The sequence below is a fragment of the Patagioenas fasciata genome, chromosome 8, assembly GCF_037038585.1.
Source record: "Patagioenas fasciata isolate bPatFas1 chromosome 8, bPatFas1.hap1, whole genome shotgun sequence".
Classification (NCBI taxonomy): Eukaryota; Metazoa; Chordata; class Aves; order Columbiformes; family Columbidae; genus Patagioenas; species Patagioenas fasciata.
Genome location: NC_092527.1, coordinates 8,293,348 through 8,310,492, shown reverse-complemented (window position 1 = coordinate 8,310,492; position 17,145 = coordinate 8,293,348). Strand labels below are relative to the sequence as shown.

The following is a 17,145-nucleotide window of genomic DNA, read 5'->3' as shown; positions in this document are numbered from 1 at the left end:
GAAGCCAAATCTCAAAGCACATGGAGGGATGCACTAATGACAGACAATAAATCCCTGTTTGTGCATCATTGCATCAGCCTAGATTTGCTTGTGAAACCCAAATTTCTAGTAGGTGACAAACTCCTGACAGACATCATTTCATCACCCAGGCACGATGCCAGCAGCCACCGAGTGACATGTGGGACAGCCTTTCACAAGACCTAAGCGTCCTCAAGCTCCAAAAAGGGCTGAAACTCTCTGCTCAGGAATTGGGTCATTGGATGCTTTGTTTTGCTTCAGCACGGCGGGATCTTGATCATCACCGCCGGCATAACTCGCACCAGTGGCATGGTACAGAAACCCCGGGGACAAGTGAGGCTGCTGGGACGCTGCTCTGGCAGCATGAAGCGATCAGCTGTGTCACTTGTCCTCTCCAGCAATGGGAAGGGAAGAGGGCATTGCCATGGAAATAGGATTTACCAGCTTGGCACATGGCATTCCTTACCAGTATCTCATCAGTGATGCTCCCTGGGTGCTGGGGCGATAGGGATTGGGTGCCTTCTCTCATTTTGGGGGAAGATCCTCACCTAAATTTAATCTGCAGTGGCAGAACCACTTAAAAAAAAGATGATGATGCATAAGCAAGGGTGTGAACCACGCCAGGAGGGAGGGGCTGAGAGTGCAAAGCCTGAAGTGAGGGTTGCAACCCACACTTTGCACTGCTGGTTGCAACCTGTTTCCTTAAAATGTAGAGCAAGGCTTTGCAGCGAGAGCTGTGCTGGGAGATCAGAGAGATGGTAAGAGATAGCAGGATGAGGTGGGGGAAAGGAAGGATGGCAGAGTGTCGCACAGGGTGTCGCATCTCCCCAGCTCACAGTTTGGGCTCTTCGTGCATGCAGGCGCTCGCTCACTCCCCCGCAGAGCCATGGTGTTAGGACAGACTAGGCTGGTAGCTCCAAACCAAGGCAGCCACCTCCTCAGACTGATGGATGGGCTCTCGTATCAGCCCTCAAACACAAGCTCAGACCTTGCTCATTGCGGGCAGGGTATTCTGGATGGCAGCAATGCGACCAACGAGCCACCCAAATCTCACACAGTGGGGACTGCAATGGCTGTAGCAATAATTAGTGGAGCTCATCTCATGTGCATGCACCAGAGCAGACACACGGGTCCACAGTGAGCTGAACCATGGTTCAGCTGCTGCTCCAGCCACCCCCTGCCCTATGATGGGTGAGAGCAACATCTCAAGATCTTTCAGACTCGGACCGCTAGGGCAGGACGGCTCCTGCAGCCTGTTGGGATGCTCTCCATATTTTTGGCATTTACAGATGGGAGAGAAACAGTTCAACGCTTCTGCTAAAACCCCTTCAGAGCAGAGGCAGTGAGATGGAGAGCGTCGTGCATGAACAACTAGAAGAGGGTATCCCACAGGACCAGGCACTGGGGAAGGTTCTGATTCATACCAGCAAATCTGAACCCACAGACATCACCCAAATGGCTGGGCCACCAAAACATCGCTTCCCGTGCCTGTTGCCCCCTTTCCCACTTGACATCTCCGTGCTGAGCTTGCTCCTGCAGCTATACCCAGCCCCATCCTTTCCATGAAAAGCACAATTCTGCAGCTCACCGACAAGGAGGGGTTGCCCTCGTCCTCGACGGTGACCACCAGGCTGTAGAAGCTCTGCCGCTCACGGTCGGGCGGGGAGGGCCGGGTGGCGATCTCGCCGGTGACGCGGTCCATGCGGAAGGTCAGGTCCTCGTTCCCGCGGGTGATGTAGTAGGAGAGGACGCTGTTGAGGCCGACATCCTGGTCCGCGGCACGTACCTGGGCCACCGCCGTGCCACCGCCGACGTTCTGCAGGGAAAGACAGCGGGGTGAGCGGCAGAGATACACAACATGGAACACAGGCACCTCATAACTTAGAAACTATGTAATAAATAACATTAATAATGTCATTCTAATATAGAGTTGTTTGTTTTGTTTTGTTTTTCCAGGGTGTCCCTCACCAGCCCCTGAATGCCGTTTTTGCCATGCTTATTGCAAACCATGTTTCATCAATAGATGCATCTTTGTACAAAAAGCGACTGGAGGCTACCTGCCCTGCTGCTGGTAGCTCAGAATCAGACGCAGGTTTAGCAACGAAAGGCTCTGCCCTTTGTTCGAGTGCTCCCATCTTTGTTTTTGTTTGAAACTCTGAAATTAAATGTTTTCTACATAGGCTCTTTGAAGGAAATGGAATAAAACTAACAGGTGACATTTGCTGTTACGTTGCCAAAGCCAGCTGCCGCTGCACGCCAAAATTGCACCTTTTTTCCTTGTGTTAAAGCATCTCCCATTTGTTGCAATGGACCAGTTTGATTCCCTGCCACAGAAATCTGCGCATTAGGTCCTTTCTAGGCTGGCACAGCCTGAAAGAGTGTGTAAACCAGTGTGTGCGCAAAGGTGAACGCTGTGTAATGGCCTTAGAGCTCGGCTAATTATTTTTGGATAGTCCCATTATGGGGGAAATCAAAACAGAAATTCTGTTCTTCAACCAGCTCTGAACATGTATTAAACAGATAAGAAAATCCTAACACGGCAATAACTTTAATGCAAAGCTATTAATCACGAGCAGCACTTCCTCGCAGCTAAGTGTCACTGGCTATTACTCATATTTCATTTTTCATCGTCAAATTGAGAACCCCCTGGTCCAGGAATTAAACCGTCAGGAAATAAGTTGTCTTTTCTCATGCTTGATTGTGTTTTATTGCTTAATTATCCAGCTCTTGCCGAGCTGCTTCCTGAAAGCAATTCCTATTCTGCCTCACGCCGCCTCTTGTGTCACTTTGGTGGCATTTCCATGGGTGTGCAGCCACTTCTCCTTCCTGCTGGTCCCTGCAGTCTCATGGGCTTAAGTTGCCTGCAGAGCTCTCTCCTAGCTCCAAAATAGGAGGCCATCACAGTCGAGGGCTTGCAAGGGGCCACCAACCCTTAAATGGCCCAATGTGAGCTTTGCAAGGGGCCACCAACCCTTAAATGGCCCAATGTGAGGTTTGCAAGGGACCACCAACCCTTAAATGACCCAATGTAAGGTCTGCAAGGGGTCAACAACCCTTAAACGACCCAAGATGTGGTTTGCAAAGGCCTACTAACCTTAAAATGACCCAAGATGAGGTTTGCAAGGGGCTATCAACCCTTAAATCATCCAAGGTGGATTGTCCTCACCTACCTTGTGCTCAGACCTCATCTTGGGTGGAGGAAAGGAGAGGAGCAGTGCTGGGTGCTCACCTCACTCACGCTCACGTTGTAACCAAAGGGGCTGTCGATGACGGGGGGGTTGTCGTTGACATCGAGGATATTCACCCGCAGGATGTGCTCCTTCCTCCGGGGAGGTACGCCGCCATCTGCGGCTTGGATCTGTGAGTTGGGGGATGCATTTGTCAAAATATGTTATTTTTAAGCTCACAGTACCAGAAGAACATCCTTGATGCTCAAACTAGAAGCAGCCCACAGAGGTAAGAGGGGTGGTTTGGTGCTTACCCATAAGGTATAGTGGTCCAGTCGCTCCCGGTCCAGTGGCCGTGCCACAAACACCTCTCCGTAGGTGTTGTTCGTGGTACGGATCTCAAAAACCCGGCCAATGTTCCCTGACGTCAGTGAGAAAGTCACCTGGAAACAAAAAAAGGGCAGGCAAGGGAATACTGTGAAGAGAAGGGAGAGAAAGGAGATCCTACAGTAACAAACCTGACATTGCCTTGGGAAGTCTCTGAGCATTTCAAAATGTCCAATGTGTTGAGGTCCAGGGGTGTGCCGGCTTATTGCAGCCGCCCCAAGGCAAATGCCCACAGGGCAACCCTGTTATCACCCACAGCTTTCCTATAGTGTTAGCAATGGCTGGCATCACACACACAACCACAACCACCACACAAACACCCCCAAAACTGCTGCCATCAACAGCCACCGTTTGCTCTTGTAGGGGTGTAGGGGAGGGGAAGGGGCTGAGAAGATGCTGACGGAGGCACTTCTGTCTTTGTGCAACAGCCGGCGGGCAGCTGCTACCCCCACTTCCCTACCTGCCCATTGCTGCCCGCATCCGGGTCACGGGCCAGGACCAGGGCCACCCGCTTGCCAACCGCGCTGTCCTCCGCCACACTGACTGAGGAGTCGGAGGTGATGTCGAACTGGGGGCTGTTGTCATTCTCGTCCAGGACCGTGATGGTGACCTGCAGGCATGGCATGGGGCTCAGGCAGGGCACAGGCAGGAGCTGTCCCCCTGCCTGGCATCAACAGCCATGCTGTCAGCTCTAGTAAACTCTCAATCCTTTGCACCCCATCAAGGTGCCAACAGCCAGAGTGTCGTCCAGCCCGTGTGGGAATGGGTGCAGGTGTGTGAGCCCAGGAGCTGAAGCTCCAACCCTGTTTGCAGAGGAGGAGGATGGATGCTGAGAGGCTGGAGAAAGAATAGAAAGGTGTCACAGCTCTCGAGCGGTGGATTTTTCTGTGGACCATCCTCCGATTTCTATCCTCTGGGCATGGAGCAACTCGTGGTGCTGCAGGGTGACCCTCCCCTGCTCAGCTTTTCACAGACAGTGATTTCACCCATGCTCACCACATCAGAGGTTGGGCAGGCTTTGCTTTAAAGCTGAATGAACACAAAGAAGTTGGAGCTGCCTGTATTTAACTAAACTAGGGCAAGCTGGGTATATATAAGACCTGAGCTCCCTCTTGGGGAAAGGCACATGGGCAGGTGAGAGACCAGGCAGAAGATGCTCAGAGAAGCATCCCACCACAGCGCGGGGGTGACCAGGGACCGGGCTACCTCGGCCACAATTAGTCAGAGGAAATGCTCTCATCACGTTTGTAATCAAAGAGCTGCAATGCTCCACAGAAGCGAGAGAGGAAGAGCCTTTCTGCTCCTGGGGCTCTATTTATGGGTGTCCCCAGGTGCAGCCGGGCTGAACGCGAAAACATCCCGGAGGAAGCTGGGGAGCAAGTTGGTTATTCGGTTATTGTTGCCGCTGAATTAAAAACAGAAAGGGAGGAGCGGGGAGAGCCCATTCAGCTGCTGGGATGGATCCGGCAGCTGCTATCCCAAGTGCCAGAGTAGGGCGTTGGGATTTCTGCTGGCTGGCAACACATCCCGGAACGTGTCACAGATGGAGTTGGAGATCTCTGTCCTGGTCCTTCCCGACAGCTCGATGCAGAATTCAGGCCAGCTGCTGGCCCCACGGTGATGCCAGCGTGGCAGACAACGCTTACCTTCTGTTGGAGGAAAGCAGAGGAAGGGAAACAGAGAAAACAAGGAACCAAGAATTAGTGGGGGATGAGAAGGTGTGGGCACACATGAGGGGCAGTGGGCTACCCCCTGGCAGTGTTGGGGGCTGTGGGTACCCCCCCTGTGGTGACTTGGAGGCTCCTATGTTGGCGCATCCCTTTGTTTCTGCTAGATAAGCTTGGGGATTTCCCTCTTGACCTGGCAGAGTCTCAGCCAAGAGCAGCACAGCCACCAGCACCCCTGGGTGGGGACAGGCAGCACTTGCAGCCTCTCTGCCTTTGCCACCCAGTGTCTTTTTTAAGGGCAACGCATGCAACCAAGACAAGACACAAGCGTGCTTGAAACACAGATGGTTGCCCATCGCTGAGAGGTAGGCTCTGGTTTCAAACCCTACCCGGGGCTTCGCTTCTCCAGCTGGCCCAAACCTGCACAGCCTGGGTGGTGCAGCTGAGGTGCCCCTGCCTGAGGGATGGGGACCAGCCTTACCCCACACCCGCTGTGACTCGTGCCCCGGCACAGAGATGCAAATCACCCCCCTGCTCGGCTGCCTCTGAAACCGCCAAAAATAACCCTCCTAAACACAAACCATCGCAAAGTGTTTCAAATTTACCTCCCTGAGAACTGTTTTAACTTGGTAAGTGACCCGCAAGCTTTACAGTTTCAGGTGTTATTCTTTTTTTCCTTTTGTTCTGAGAAATCCCACCCTATGACACACAGAAGCTAAAAAGCTGTGCTTATGCATGTGCAGGGTTTCCCCCAAATCAGGCTTTCCAGACCCCAGTGGCTGGAGCAGATAGGACAATTAGGACATTGCTGTCCCATGCCAGAGGAAGAGGAAGGTGACCTGAGGTCATCCTGTGCAAAGGGTGGTGGGGAAGTAGGCAGAAGCTACTCACCACCGTCGAGTCGATCTTGGGTCCTCCATCATCAGCCACCACCGTCAAGGTGTAGAAATCTCCCTTCTCTCGATCCACTTGGCCTTTGACTGTGATCACACCCTGCCAAGGAAGAACAACAGTTGTGTTTGGCCACCAACATCTAAGTCCATGGTGAACAACCAAGGCAGGAGGGACCATGCTGTAGCTACTTACGGTGATCCCATTGATCTTGAAGAGAGAGAGTGCCTGGGTGTTGGTGTTGGGGTCAAACTTGTAGGTGATCTGGTTGAGGTTGTCGATGGAGCGCGCCTGGACTCGGAGCACCTCAGAGCCCAAGGGGATGTTCTCCATGATCACGGCCTCGTAGCTGTTGTTGGAGAACTGCACAGCCTCGTCCAGCTCGTTCAGCAGGCTGACATACACGCTGCAGAAGCCCTGGTTGTTGGGGGGTGCTTGGTCTGTGGCAGAGACGTTCATCAGGTAGCTGGTTTTGGTCTCATAGTCCAGATACTCGATTGTTGTGATGAGACCCGTGCTTTCATCAATCTCAAACTTCCCTTCGGCACCTGACAGGATTTTGTAGCTCACCAGACCTCCGTTCCCTGGGACAGAAGCAGGAACCACGGTGCTGGTTGGATCAAGCATCCCAAAGAGGCAGGTCCCACCAGTGCTGACCCCAGCCAAGGAGCAGAGCCCATCCCACATGGGGATTTCAGCCCAGCCAAGCCAGGATCTGTGCAATGGCTGATTTCAACACTTTCCCTCCAAACTTGGTGTCTCTGTGAGCTCACCCCCACCTTCCTACCTGTGTCTCGATCGGTGGCCCGGACGACTGCTACTGAAGTCCCTATCCCTGCCGTCTCCCGCAGCCCCAGGCGGTTGTACTGCCGCTGGGTGAACACCGGCACCTCGTCATTGACATCTTCCACATAGACGATCACCTGCGAAAGTCCCCAGGGAAATCACAGCTGACCCAGGCAGGTTTGTGAACCCTCACTGGCTGCTTACGCTTGTGAGTGGAAATCCATCCTTCACAGCACTCATCTGCTTCACCAGAGAAACGATATCTCCAGTATCAATACCACTTGATGGAGGGTGAACACACATGGTTTAACATAATAAAGAAGGTCCACGGTTGGAGTGACTCAGTCCTTCCCTGGCCAGAGGGAGATTATAGTCTCTATATTAATTCTTCTGTGATTTGGGATGCTCTGTTGCAAACCCTGCACTTAGAGGCCCTGCAATGCAGAAACGCTCACAGCTCGGTGGGAAATTTCTGCTCCAAGTTCAGCAGGTCAAGCTGCATTTTCTCCCATTTCCCCAGGGAACATCCTTTCTCCTCCCGGTTTTCTGCTTGTTGCTGGTGCTGCGAGCATGTTGCCCTCAGGCAGAGCCCACCATGAACTCAACGCGTCTAAAAATAGGTGGAACAAAAGGGCTTGGTTTGTGGGAACTGTGGGAAGCTGGTGTATCACTGCTAAAGATTACTGCCTCTAGGTCCTGGCATTTTTACAAATCAGTGCCTGGCCAGGAGACCCGGTTTCCAACAGGCTGAGACTCAGCTCTTCCTCCCGCAGCAGAACTGCATCTCGCCAGGTGAGCGGGACTCCCTGTGACAGTGATTGCCACACCACTTTGCAGCCTCATCGCACCGAAATGTCACAGGAAAAAATCAAACCCCCCCACCACCAGCAAAAAAAAAACCCAACAAGCTTTTCTCCACCCACGGGCTGCCCGTGAAGACTGTCTGTCAGCATTTCCATGCCAGATCTCTCAGACTTGCTGCATGGGCTGGAAATTACAGCGCTCTGATGGAGCATCCTGAATATTTTGCAATTAAATCCTTTGGCGCCCAGCCCTGCTGCCCGCCCTTCGAGCGTTGCCGGGTCCTTACCCGCACGGAGCTCCTCATGGGTCCCTGCTCTGTGTTGTAGGCCTCCACCTCCAGGACGTGAGAGGAGTTTTGCTCCCTGTCCAGGTGCCGCACGCCTCGCATCACCAGCCCCGTGCTGGGATTGATGCGAAAGTGGTTGTGCTCGTTTCCTGGTGGGGGGGAAAGCGAGATGGATGCTGCCCATCACTGTTGCATCTGTCCTGGTGACACACCGAGCCCTCCCCTGGGGCAGATATTGAGCAAAACATAAGCCCCCATCACCTTCAGCTCAACAGGGTTTGGCTATTGGTTTGGCACTATCTAGGTGTCCACCAGTGACAAACCACCCTCTGGCAATAAGCCCTAATGCTGAGGTTTTGCTCAGGGGTGGAGGAGATGTTTCCGTGGGCTGAAAAGTGCAAAAGGATGGAGAGTGCGAGGAGGTTGTGTGTGCAGCTGGCCAGACCCCGCCTCACATGCACCAATGTACCAAGGGGCACCTGGACTTACCCTTGATGATCCTGTACCACACTCTCCCGTTAACGCCTTCATCTGCGTCTGTGGCTTTCACCTTCACGAGAAAAGAAAAGGAGCTAGGGTGAAGAGCAGAGGTTTCCAGGCTGTGGCAATTCCTTCTGCCCTGCCTGAGGCTGGACATCCTGCTCCTCCACCTAAGCCGGGCAGCTTACCTACTGCAAAGCAAAAGGAATTCCCCTCCCCTTGTTGCTGGACAGGTGGGGAGCCCTTGTCTGCCAGGTTAGCCAAGGGTGGACTTGGGGACCGAGGACTGTGCCATGAAACCCGCGGGTCAGTGTGCTGGTGGACATGCCTTCATCAGTCCTGCACGCCAACGCTTGTCCTGCTAGAGATGCCACCAGGGATGGAGCCCCTCCTTGTGCACAGAGCTGGCCTGAGCTGCTCCTGGGCACCCAGCCCATGGCGTCGGGGTGCATCACAAGCCATGTTAAAGGAATGGCCCACGGCTTGGCTAGCACTGGACCCTGCACCTGGGTCTGTTGGCTCTGAGAGCTGTTTGCATTTACCCTTTCACTGCAAGCTATTGCCAGCTCACCTAAGCAGCAGCATATACAAAAAATACCAAAAGAAACACTATTACAACCAGCCCGGTGCATGCTGGTGGTCTGGACAGTGGCCTGAGTCCTTGCAAGACCCTGAGCATGGGGGAGCACCCCTCAGCTGTGACGCACAGCACGGCCCATGAATGTACTGAATAAACCATATGCCTGGGAAACCCAAGCCACGGGTCCCCTCTGGTGTCACCGAACAACACTGCAGTGCTTTCCCTGCAAACCCAGCCAGTAGCCTGCCGGCCCGGGCAGCTGGGAAATGGGAGCTGGCGAGGGGCAGCGTGGGGCCGGGGGCTTCTCCTCCAGCTGGCATTGAGCTGCCGCATCTCCCCTCTGTAGAAACCGTGTCGCACAACGCATCCAGACTGCGACTGCAGCGCTGGCTACTTGCGAATCTCCAGAGTGAAAATGAGGGCAATGTCTTACCATTTATTCTCTGCCTGCTTCCAACAGCAAAGCATCTTCTGCCTACAAATATTACCTAGTGGTTTCCTTTTCCCAGGCAGGGGGAAGTTTGCACCCAGATGTGCACTGCAAAGAGGAGGGCTTGCTGCAAAGGACACGCATCCAGTGGGAATAACAAGGCTCAGCTTTAAAGCCCTGGGCTGGCTTTAACCCTCAGCCCCACACAACGCTTGCAGGAGTCAGAGATGCTCTTCCAAAGTGTAATTTTGAAATGCCTTGGACTGCTCTTGCTCCCTTCCACCAAATAAGCCCACATCAGCAGAAATCTTAGAAAATGCTGACCCCATGCTTGCAAACTATCTGGATTTCCCAGTCATGTGCCACACACACTGTTTTTGTCTGTCCCAGACCAGCTCACATCTTGTTTATGGCTGAACGCAAGCCCATGCCTTTGTGTTTCACCATGGACCCAACACCTCCTTTTCCCAGCTCTCCCTCTGAATGCTGCCATTGCACCCACACCAGCTCTTCCACCCCAGGGCTCCCCAAGGCTATTTCTGGGCAGGAGCTAGGCTGTCTCCTCTCCCAGGTGATGGATGAACCCAGCAGGCAAACGCTGCCCAGGCAAAGCGACTGCCTTGGCATGGTGAGGCCAGCCTGTCTAAGAAAATGCAGTAGCTTGTACGAAACCAATGCATGCTCCTACTGCTGCCATGGACAGAAAAAGCTCAGCTGCTGCTGGTTAGACCCGCTGGGGTCCCAGAGGAGACGTGGCACTTTGACAAACTGTCCTAAACTTGGGAAAACAAATTAACTTGAGAGCAACTGCTGGGAGAAAAGCTCTTCCTGCTGCAGGTGCAAAGCACCTTGTGCAGCTGAGCGCCGTGCTTCCAGCCTGCTTTATCCCCCTACTAAAGAAAGTGGGCTGCAGGCAGAGCCAGCACATTCCGAACACCCCAAGCTACTGGAAAGGGGTCAGAAAAGGAGGAGGAGGAAGCAGAAGGAATAAAAGGGTGGAAAAAAGCAGGCAGCTTGGCACAGAGTTGCTGGGAAAAAGGGGAGCAGGCGTATGGAAGCAGCCTGTGATTGTAGCATTCAGCCTTCCTGCAGAGACACAGCCCCGGAGCACCACCCCGCTGGCAAAGCTCGGGATGGGGGTTCAGGTGCCTCCCTGGGTTTTGTGTGCTCAGGCTGTCCCCAGCCTGGCTGCCAGCTCTGTCCCACCCTCCTTTACCCTCCAAAGGGAGAAGGGGGCTGGCAGCTCGCAGAGGACGGCTGGAGAGGCAGCAAGGCAAAGCCAGAGCTCAGCCGGCTGGGGAGAGGTAGGGACCTCAAACCCCTGAGCAAACCCTGAGGGCTGAGACAAGCCAGGGATGTGCCACCATTCCTGCTGGAGAGCTCTGCAACCATGCAGGGAAAGGGCTGCAGATGGGGTGGGGAGATGCAAAGTTTGGGGTGGGTTTGAAGTCAGGTATCTTAACCCTTCCCTGTCGTGTTGCTTTGTCTGTTGTGTTGATAGGAGAAGGGAAAAGTCCTGCAGGTGCAGTGCTGCTTAACAGTGAGGGTGACGGGGTACAGCATCATTACAGCCTTTTATTTTGGTATCCAACTATCCGGGTGGTTCAGCTGGGTGTGTGGCACCCTCCAGCATCACCTCCTCCTGCAAGCAAACTGAAAGACTTAGTGCACTGGGAAAAGCTCGGGAGCTCCAGGAAAGCATTGCTAAGCAAGGCATGGAGGGGAAAGAGAGCTGCTTTTCATCCGAGCTGTATTACAGGCACAGAGATGCCCGAAAACAGCCCTTTCATTACAGGAGTATGAGAAAAGGGAGGGAGACAGTACGGAATAACTCCTGCCAAACTAGCCAGCTGTGCCAGGCCAGGCAAGCAGTGCCCAGTGCTGGGCAGAAAAACACCCCCTGTCGTCTTCTCATACACAAGAGACATTTCTTCTTCCACCCCACCTTCCCCAAGGGGATTTAGCTTTATTGTGGTTTTCCTGCTTTCCCTCTGATCCTCAGTTGCCTTTTGCCCAGTGTTGGGTCCTGAGCAGTCATGGGGATGCTCATGTCAGAGCTGATCAGCCAGGGATGATCCTTCTGGAGGGGTTTCCCAGCCTGGACAAGTCTGTTGCTAACCCAGCTGCACTGAACAATGTGGGGTTTGGGTGGGACAGCGATTCTGGGAAAGTGTGGTGCTGTGAACGGCGATGTAGGCAGCAGCTTGGCTGGTGAGTACCAAGCGCTCTGGTCCATCACCGTGCCGCAGGAAAGGTAACAAGCTCATACATCGTGGTGAGGAAGCCCTCACTCCCATGCATGCCATGGGCATGGGGAGTGTTGCTCTTACAAAAGCGTGGCATTTCTACTGAGAAGATCCCAATTTTGGTGGCTTTTTGCTGAAATTCTGCTGAAACCACCGTAGATATGCCTCAGGCAGATGGTGGGGGTGGAATCCCCTTTGTCTGTATTAATATATTGAAAACTTACTGGCACAAAAAGAAAGTCACCATTCAAATGTGCTCTGCAAAGATTTCCCAAATTCTTGGTGTCTCTGTTTCTGGAAGGGCTCAGAGATCAGGCACCTTCCCTGAGCCTGCAGCTCTGCCAGGCTGTGGTGTGAGGAGAGGATGGATGGGAAGCAAGAGGAGAAGAGGGCATGGCTGGAAAAGCCTGGGAAAACATCAACGTGATCCCTCCTGCCAGGTTTCTAAGGACCACTGTCAGCTGGATTTAAATGAAAAACCCTACAGCCACCACCAACAGAGCTAAAAACAACCCGGAGAAAGAAATTGCCTGAGCCTCCCAACTCGCTCTTAACCAACAATACAAGGGAACCAAGCCAAACCATGTGGGGCCAGTGAATGCCAGAACGAAGGCAGCCGTGGTAATGTCAGTTCAGGTTGCCTTTGGTGTGCACCGTAAGGAGCTGATTTTCATGCCCTGGCAGTGCAGAGGAGTCGCCCACGTAGCAGGGTGGTCCTTGGGGTGGCTGGGGGCTGTTCTGCTCCCAAAGCTGCAGGGGAAGGGGCTGAGCCAGGCAAGGAGAGGCTGCACAATAAAGAAATGCTTTTGGGAGTGAAGAGAAGGGAAAACATCACTCTAAAGGAGGGGGTGAGAATACTGGCCCCTGAGCCTGCTTGCAATACACACAGGGATTCACCCAAGCTAAGGGGTTATCGGACACCAACCCATCTATTTTTGCATTTTCTGCTTTCTGAGTGCAGACCTGGTCTGACCCATGGGCCACATCTCCCCAGAGCCTCTGGGGTCAGACCGTGCCAGTGAGGTCGCCAGCATCACAGCTTTGTATGCCCAAGCCCAGATGATGCAAAGTGTTCCAGAAATAAATCACATCTCCCAAGTGCCTCAAACCCAGCACCCAGCTCTCGTGGAAACTTGTGACCTTACTCCCTCCGTACCTCAGCTCATTGGGACAGCACCGATCCTGCCAGAGCCATCTCTCCCCTCTGGGAGCATGTAAGGCTCAATCCATACTTGTCAGGAGACTGCCCAGTCACGGACCAGACTAACAGCACTCCATCACTCTTCTACCTGCACATCTGTGCAGAAAAGTCGGAGCTTTACCTCCAAGCAGGCAGAGCACCAAGAGCCAAGGCAAGGCAGCAGGGGGTTGGCACAGTGATATTGTCCCAGCCCTTGTCCCCAGCCTGAGGGTGTCTGGGAGCAAAATGATGGCTGCAAACTGCTCAGGGGATGCGAGCTGGGGGGGATCTGACCCACTGGGGAAAGGAGAGGCCAGTCACTATTGGCTCTTCGGTAAGAGTTCTTACTGATGAGGCTTTGGGAAGCTGGCATTCATCGCTTTGTAGATCTGAGAAATCCACAACGTGCCTGAACCTGAAACCAGGTCAGAAAAGCGCCTAACCCAAGTGGATTTTTGGCACAAGCAGGATGAGGGCATTAGGCTTTGCTCCTGCAAAACAAAAGGTAACGCTAGTGCAATACTGCAGCTCAACTGGGAGTTATCCAGGCAGAGGTTCAAGCGACCATTCATTTTCTTTAAAGGAGAGAAAAAAACGAAATCAAAACCAAACAACAAAAAACCCCAAATGATAGTTAAGTCAGTAAAACCACATTTCCAGGGAATAGAAAAGAACCAAATCCCAGCAGCTTGGAGGAAGGATTTTGGACCTTCTCTAGTGTATGGTTAATGTATCAGTCCCAGAAAAGCATCATGCAAAGTGTGTATGTGTCCCCTCTACCAGTGTCATTGCTGGGGCCATGGTCCTGCATGTACATGGCACTACCTGTGCTAGATTTCTTTGCCAGATGGTTTTGCACGTCAGGGCAGAATGTTGCAGGTATCAGTCCCAACTCTGTGCTTTGCCTGCTGGCAAAACAGGCAGATTCCTGTCACCCTGTGGCACAGAAAACATTGCCGGGGGGACCTTGAACATCAAAGCAAGCCAAAAATCCATCAGGTTGGACAGAGGGTGGTGGATGTCCATCTTCTAGGTGGTAATCACTTGTGTCACTTCACTGTGTCATCTTATGCACCACAGGGAAGATGAGCACAGAGGACGCTGGCAACGAGACCTCTCCCACCCCACCTCTCCTTGGGCTTCTGATTTCAACCACTGAGCTGCTTCCACCCGTTTCCACATCCCCGGAGAAGACAGACCTGCTGCCCATCATCATCACGCTCGTCTGCATCTTCCTCCTCCTGGTGACCTTCCTCATCTTTGTCACCCTCTACAAGCCAGCGGTGCTGGACCAGTCCCTCTCCGGGCCCCGTGAGTGGATGCCCCATCACCCAGCAGATGCCAGTGAACCCCAGCTGACGCTCTGGAAGCGTCTGGGCTCCCTGCGATGCTCCATCAACACCTTCAGGAGAAGTCAGCTGGTGTCCCAGACCCAGCTCGCCTGCCCTAGGAGCTGCCCCACCAGCCAGAGCTGGGACATCATGGAGTCCACCAAAATGTGATCTTGCTCGGCTAGAACTAACTCCCTCCGCACTGCTATCCTTTCCCAAGCTTTTGGCCCAGGCCCAGTTCCCTTCTCAAACAGCCCCCCGCAGTGCCCTGGGCACCCCGGCACAGCCCCTTTGGGCAGCTCATTTCCAGGCAGTGCCTCTGCAAGGTGCCAGGAGATTTGGCTATTTCAGGTTCCCAAATGCTTTCCAGGTTACTGTTTCCTGGCAGGAAAGGTGGAGGCATCTGAACTACACCCACACGCAGCTAACACCGAGCAGTCAAAAAAAAATATTGCAGCTTAATTTCTTTTTGGAAAAATATTGTGCAAGTTGCGAGGCACCTGAACCAACAGCCCGGGTGAGAGCAGAGCCACCTGGCTGCCTCTAAGAGAGTTATCCTGGAGCAAACATGCTCCCCAAACGGCAATCCTCAGGCAAGATTGCTCCCTGAGATGTGCTCCCGAGCAAGTGGAGGGAGGCTTGTGCCCCTCACCTGCTGCCCAGCCCCTGTTCCTCCCTTTCCCGTGCAACAAGCCGTGCTTTGCTGCAGTTGATGTTCGGAAAGACTTGTGCTACAGCTGTCTGCTGGAAACCTGCTTCAATAAACGAGCAGTGGGAGCAGGCAAACACGCCTGTTGATCCACTCAAGAGGCCTTTGGAGGCTGGCAGCCGCTGCCAGCTTGGAAAGGAACCATGCAAAGCTGAGCCGTCTGCTACTGCTGGGAAAGGGTACAACAGCCAGCAGGTGAGCTGAGGGAAAAAGAAAAAGTGGGTTAACCCTTCCAGGTCTGCAGCTCACACACTACTTTCAGTCAGCAAGTTCACCCCTTCGGGTGAAGTCTCCATGCCTGGTGAGGCCCCATGATGAGCACCAAACCTCACCTCTCTGGGTTTCGCGTGGTTTCTTACCCTCGCAGGGAGCAGCTCTGCATTAAGGACCTCTGCCCGAGACACTCCTGCTCTCCTCTAACACAGGGATGCCTGGCTCTTGGACCTGCAGCAACTCAACTGCTCATGTGGCTCTGAAGGTGCTAAATAAGCTGGGTTAAAATGATCAGCAAAATGGCTCTGAGTCCTGACTGTTTAACGCTGGGTCAATCTGCTGACCAGGGCTGGAGCGGAGGATGCGGAGGGCTGGATGGGGGTAATGAGGGCACTGTCTGCAAGAAGGAGATGGAGAAGCCTTCCAAAACTCTCTTGTTGCCATAGAGATGTGGGGATGTATTTGAAGGAGGAGACATTCAGCACATAGTTCAGTTTCAAAGGTGTAAATTAAGCTAAGCCCAGGTGATGGCCCATTTCCAGTTCCCTCTGCTTTGTCTCTGTGGAAAACAAACTTCCCCTAGATAGGACCTTTCCTTTGTCACAGACCACCAAAGGCACTCCCGTTTTTTGGGAGGTGTGCTCTAAGAAGAGGGGCTTTGATGCCAAACGCAGGTTTCCTCCATTCATAGTCTTCCAATTTGCAAAAAAGGGGTCAATTTGGGGAATCCCACAGCAGGGCTTCTCTCCTGCAGCACAGCTCCCCTGCTTATCTACATGCTCAGAGACTGGCACAGTGCTATGAGCATTACATACCCTGGGACACAGGTGACAAGGAGCTCAGAGACCGGCACAGTGCTGCGAGCATTACATACCCTGGGACACAGGTGACAAGGAGCTGCAGGACCTGCACTTGGGAACCGGCCACCTCAAGCACGACTCACATCAAACCTTTCTTGCAAGAGGCAAAAGGCTCTTTTCTTCTCTGGCAGTGACTCACCCTGCCTACAAGAGCCAGGGAAAAAGCTGCCCCTTTCCCCGTGCCACGAGAGGTATTCAAGGCAGGAGGAGCCTTCCCAGGGCTCTCTGCAAAGAGCCTTTGGTGCCCGCTCCAGCAGAGCCCTGGGTTTGAAGGGATGCTGCGTGAATGCCCGCATTCATTCAGTGCTCACTAAGCCATTCAGCTCTGCCCACTGCTTCCTCAAAGAGCAATAAAAATGAAAGAAAAGTCCAAATGCTTTTCTTCGTCCATTTTTCCCTCTCAGAAAATCTCTTTGCATGCTCTCTTCTCAACCCCCCGTTGAGATCTCTGCTCTCGGTCCCTTCTCCTCTGGGAGGAGGGAGAAAGAAGGGACACAGCCAGGGAAAGGGCCCTCGCCAACACATGGCCTGGGTTTTCTCCTCTCACCCCCTGCAGAAATGGGGTCAATTTCTTATTCCCGCTCCCCCCCCCCCCACTCCGATTTACTGTCTTCTCCCTGGTGCTCACAGCCTGCGTTAGCAAAGGAGCAGGGGAGCGCACAAGCAAGAACACATCTTGTGCTGGCCCAGGAGAACAGACCACTGATGGAGAGAGAAAATATCCTCTCTGGGCTTCCTGCACCTCACAGCCACAGTACCATGGCCCAGAGATGGGGAGACCCCCTTCAGCCACCCAGGAGACCTGATGGAATAGAGTCACCTGCCTGCACTATGCTGCTGGCAGCTGGGATGTCCTCGGGGATGCTGACTTCGTAGCTGCTCTGGAGGAAGATGGGTCTGTTGTCATTGACATCCAGGACGGTGACGTACACAGTGGCAGTCCCGGTGCGTCGGTTCCCCGTGGGGCCGTTGTCTGTATGGGAGAGAAAGGTGAGGGGAGGTTGGGTCACCTCCATCTCCTCCTCGCATGGGTGGTGCTCAGCCTTCAGCTGCTGGAAACAACAGGACCAACATTTCCAAACAAATCCTCCATCTTTTCTGCAGCTTCCA

The 17,145-nt window shown here is 53.4% G+C and overlaps 2 protein-coding genes across 6 annotated transcripts in view; one reads left to right on the top strand and one right to left on the bottom strand.

The window, feature by feature from the left end:
* Positions 1–17,145, bottom strand: part of CDH23 (cadherin related 23) — a 202,087-nt gene that overhangs the window by 32,121 nt on the left and 152,821 nt on the right. For 4 of the 5 annotated variants that reach the window (XM_071811619.1, XM_071811620.1, XM_071811621.1 and 1 more), the window contains exons 1-2: positions 3,248–3,367; positions 1,607–1,834 (exon numbers count right to left, since the gene is read on the bottom strand). In XM_071811619.1, the coding sequence (XP_071667720.1) occupies positions 1,607–1,720 (114 nt within the window). In that variant the 5' untranslated portion in view covers positions 1,721–1,834; positions 3,248–3,367. Of the gene's footprint in view, positions 1–1,606; positions 1,835–3,247; positions 3,377–3,499; positions 3,629–4,032; positions 4,183–5,218; positions 5,222–6,130; positions 6,233–6,325; positions 6,715–6,917; positions 7,054–8,006; positions 8,156–8,495; positions 8,557–16,859; positions 17,009–17,145 lie in introns of those variants that run through there. The other variant, XM_065843253.2, reaches the window with a different exon arrangement.
* On the top strand, positions 10,723–16,879 carry C8H10orf105 (chromosome 8 C10orf105 homolog). Its single transcript, XM_071811628.1, has 2 exons — positions 10,723–10,800; positions 14,003–16,879. Exon 2 carries the CDS (start codon positions 14,008–14,010, stop codon positions 14,422–14,424), a length of 417 nt encoding a protein of 138 aa, XP_071667729.1. The 5' UTR covers positions 10,723–10,800; positions 14,003–14,007; the 3' UTR covers positions 14,425–16,879.

Coding starts and splice junctions, on each gene's coding strand:
- C8H10orf105 (XM_071811628.1), top strand. CDS start 14,008: ATGAGCACAGAGGACGCTGGCAACGAGACCTCTCCCACCCCACCTCTC.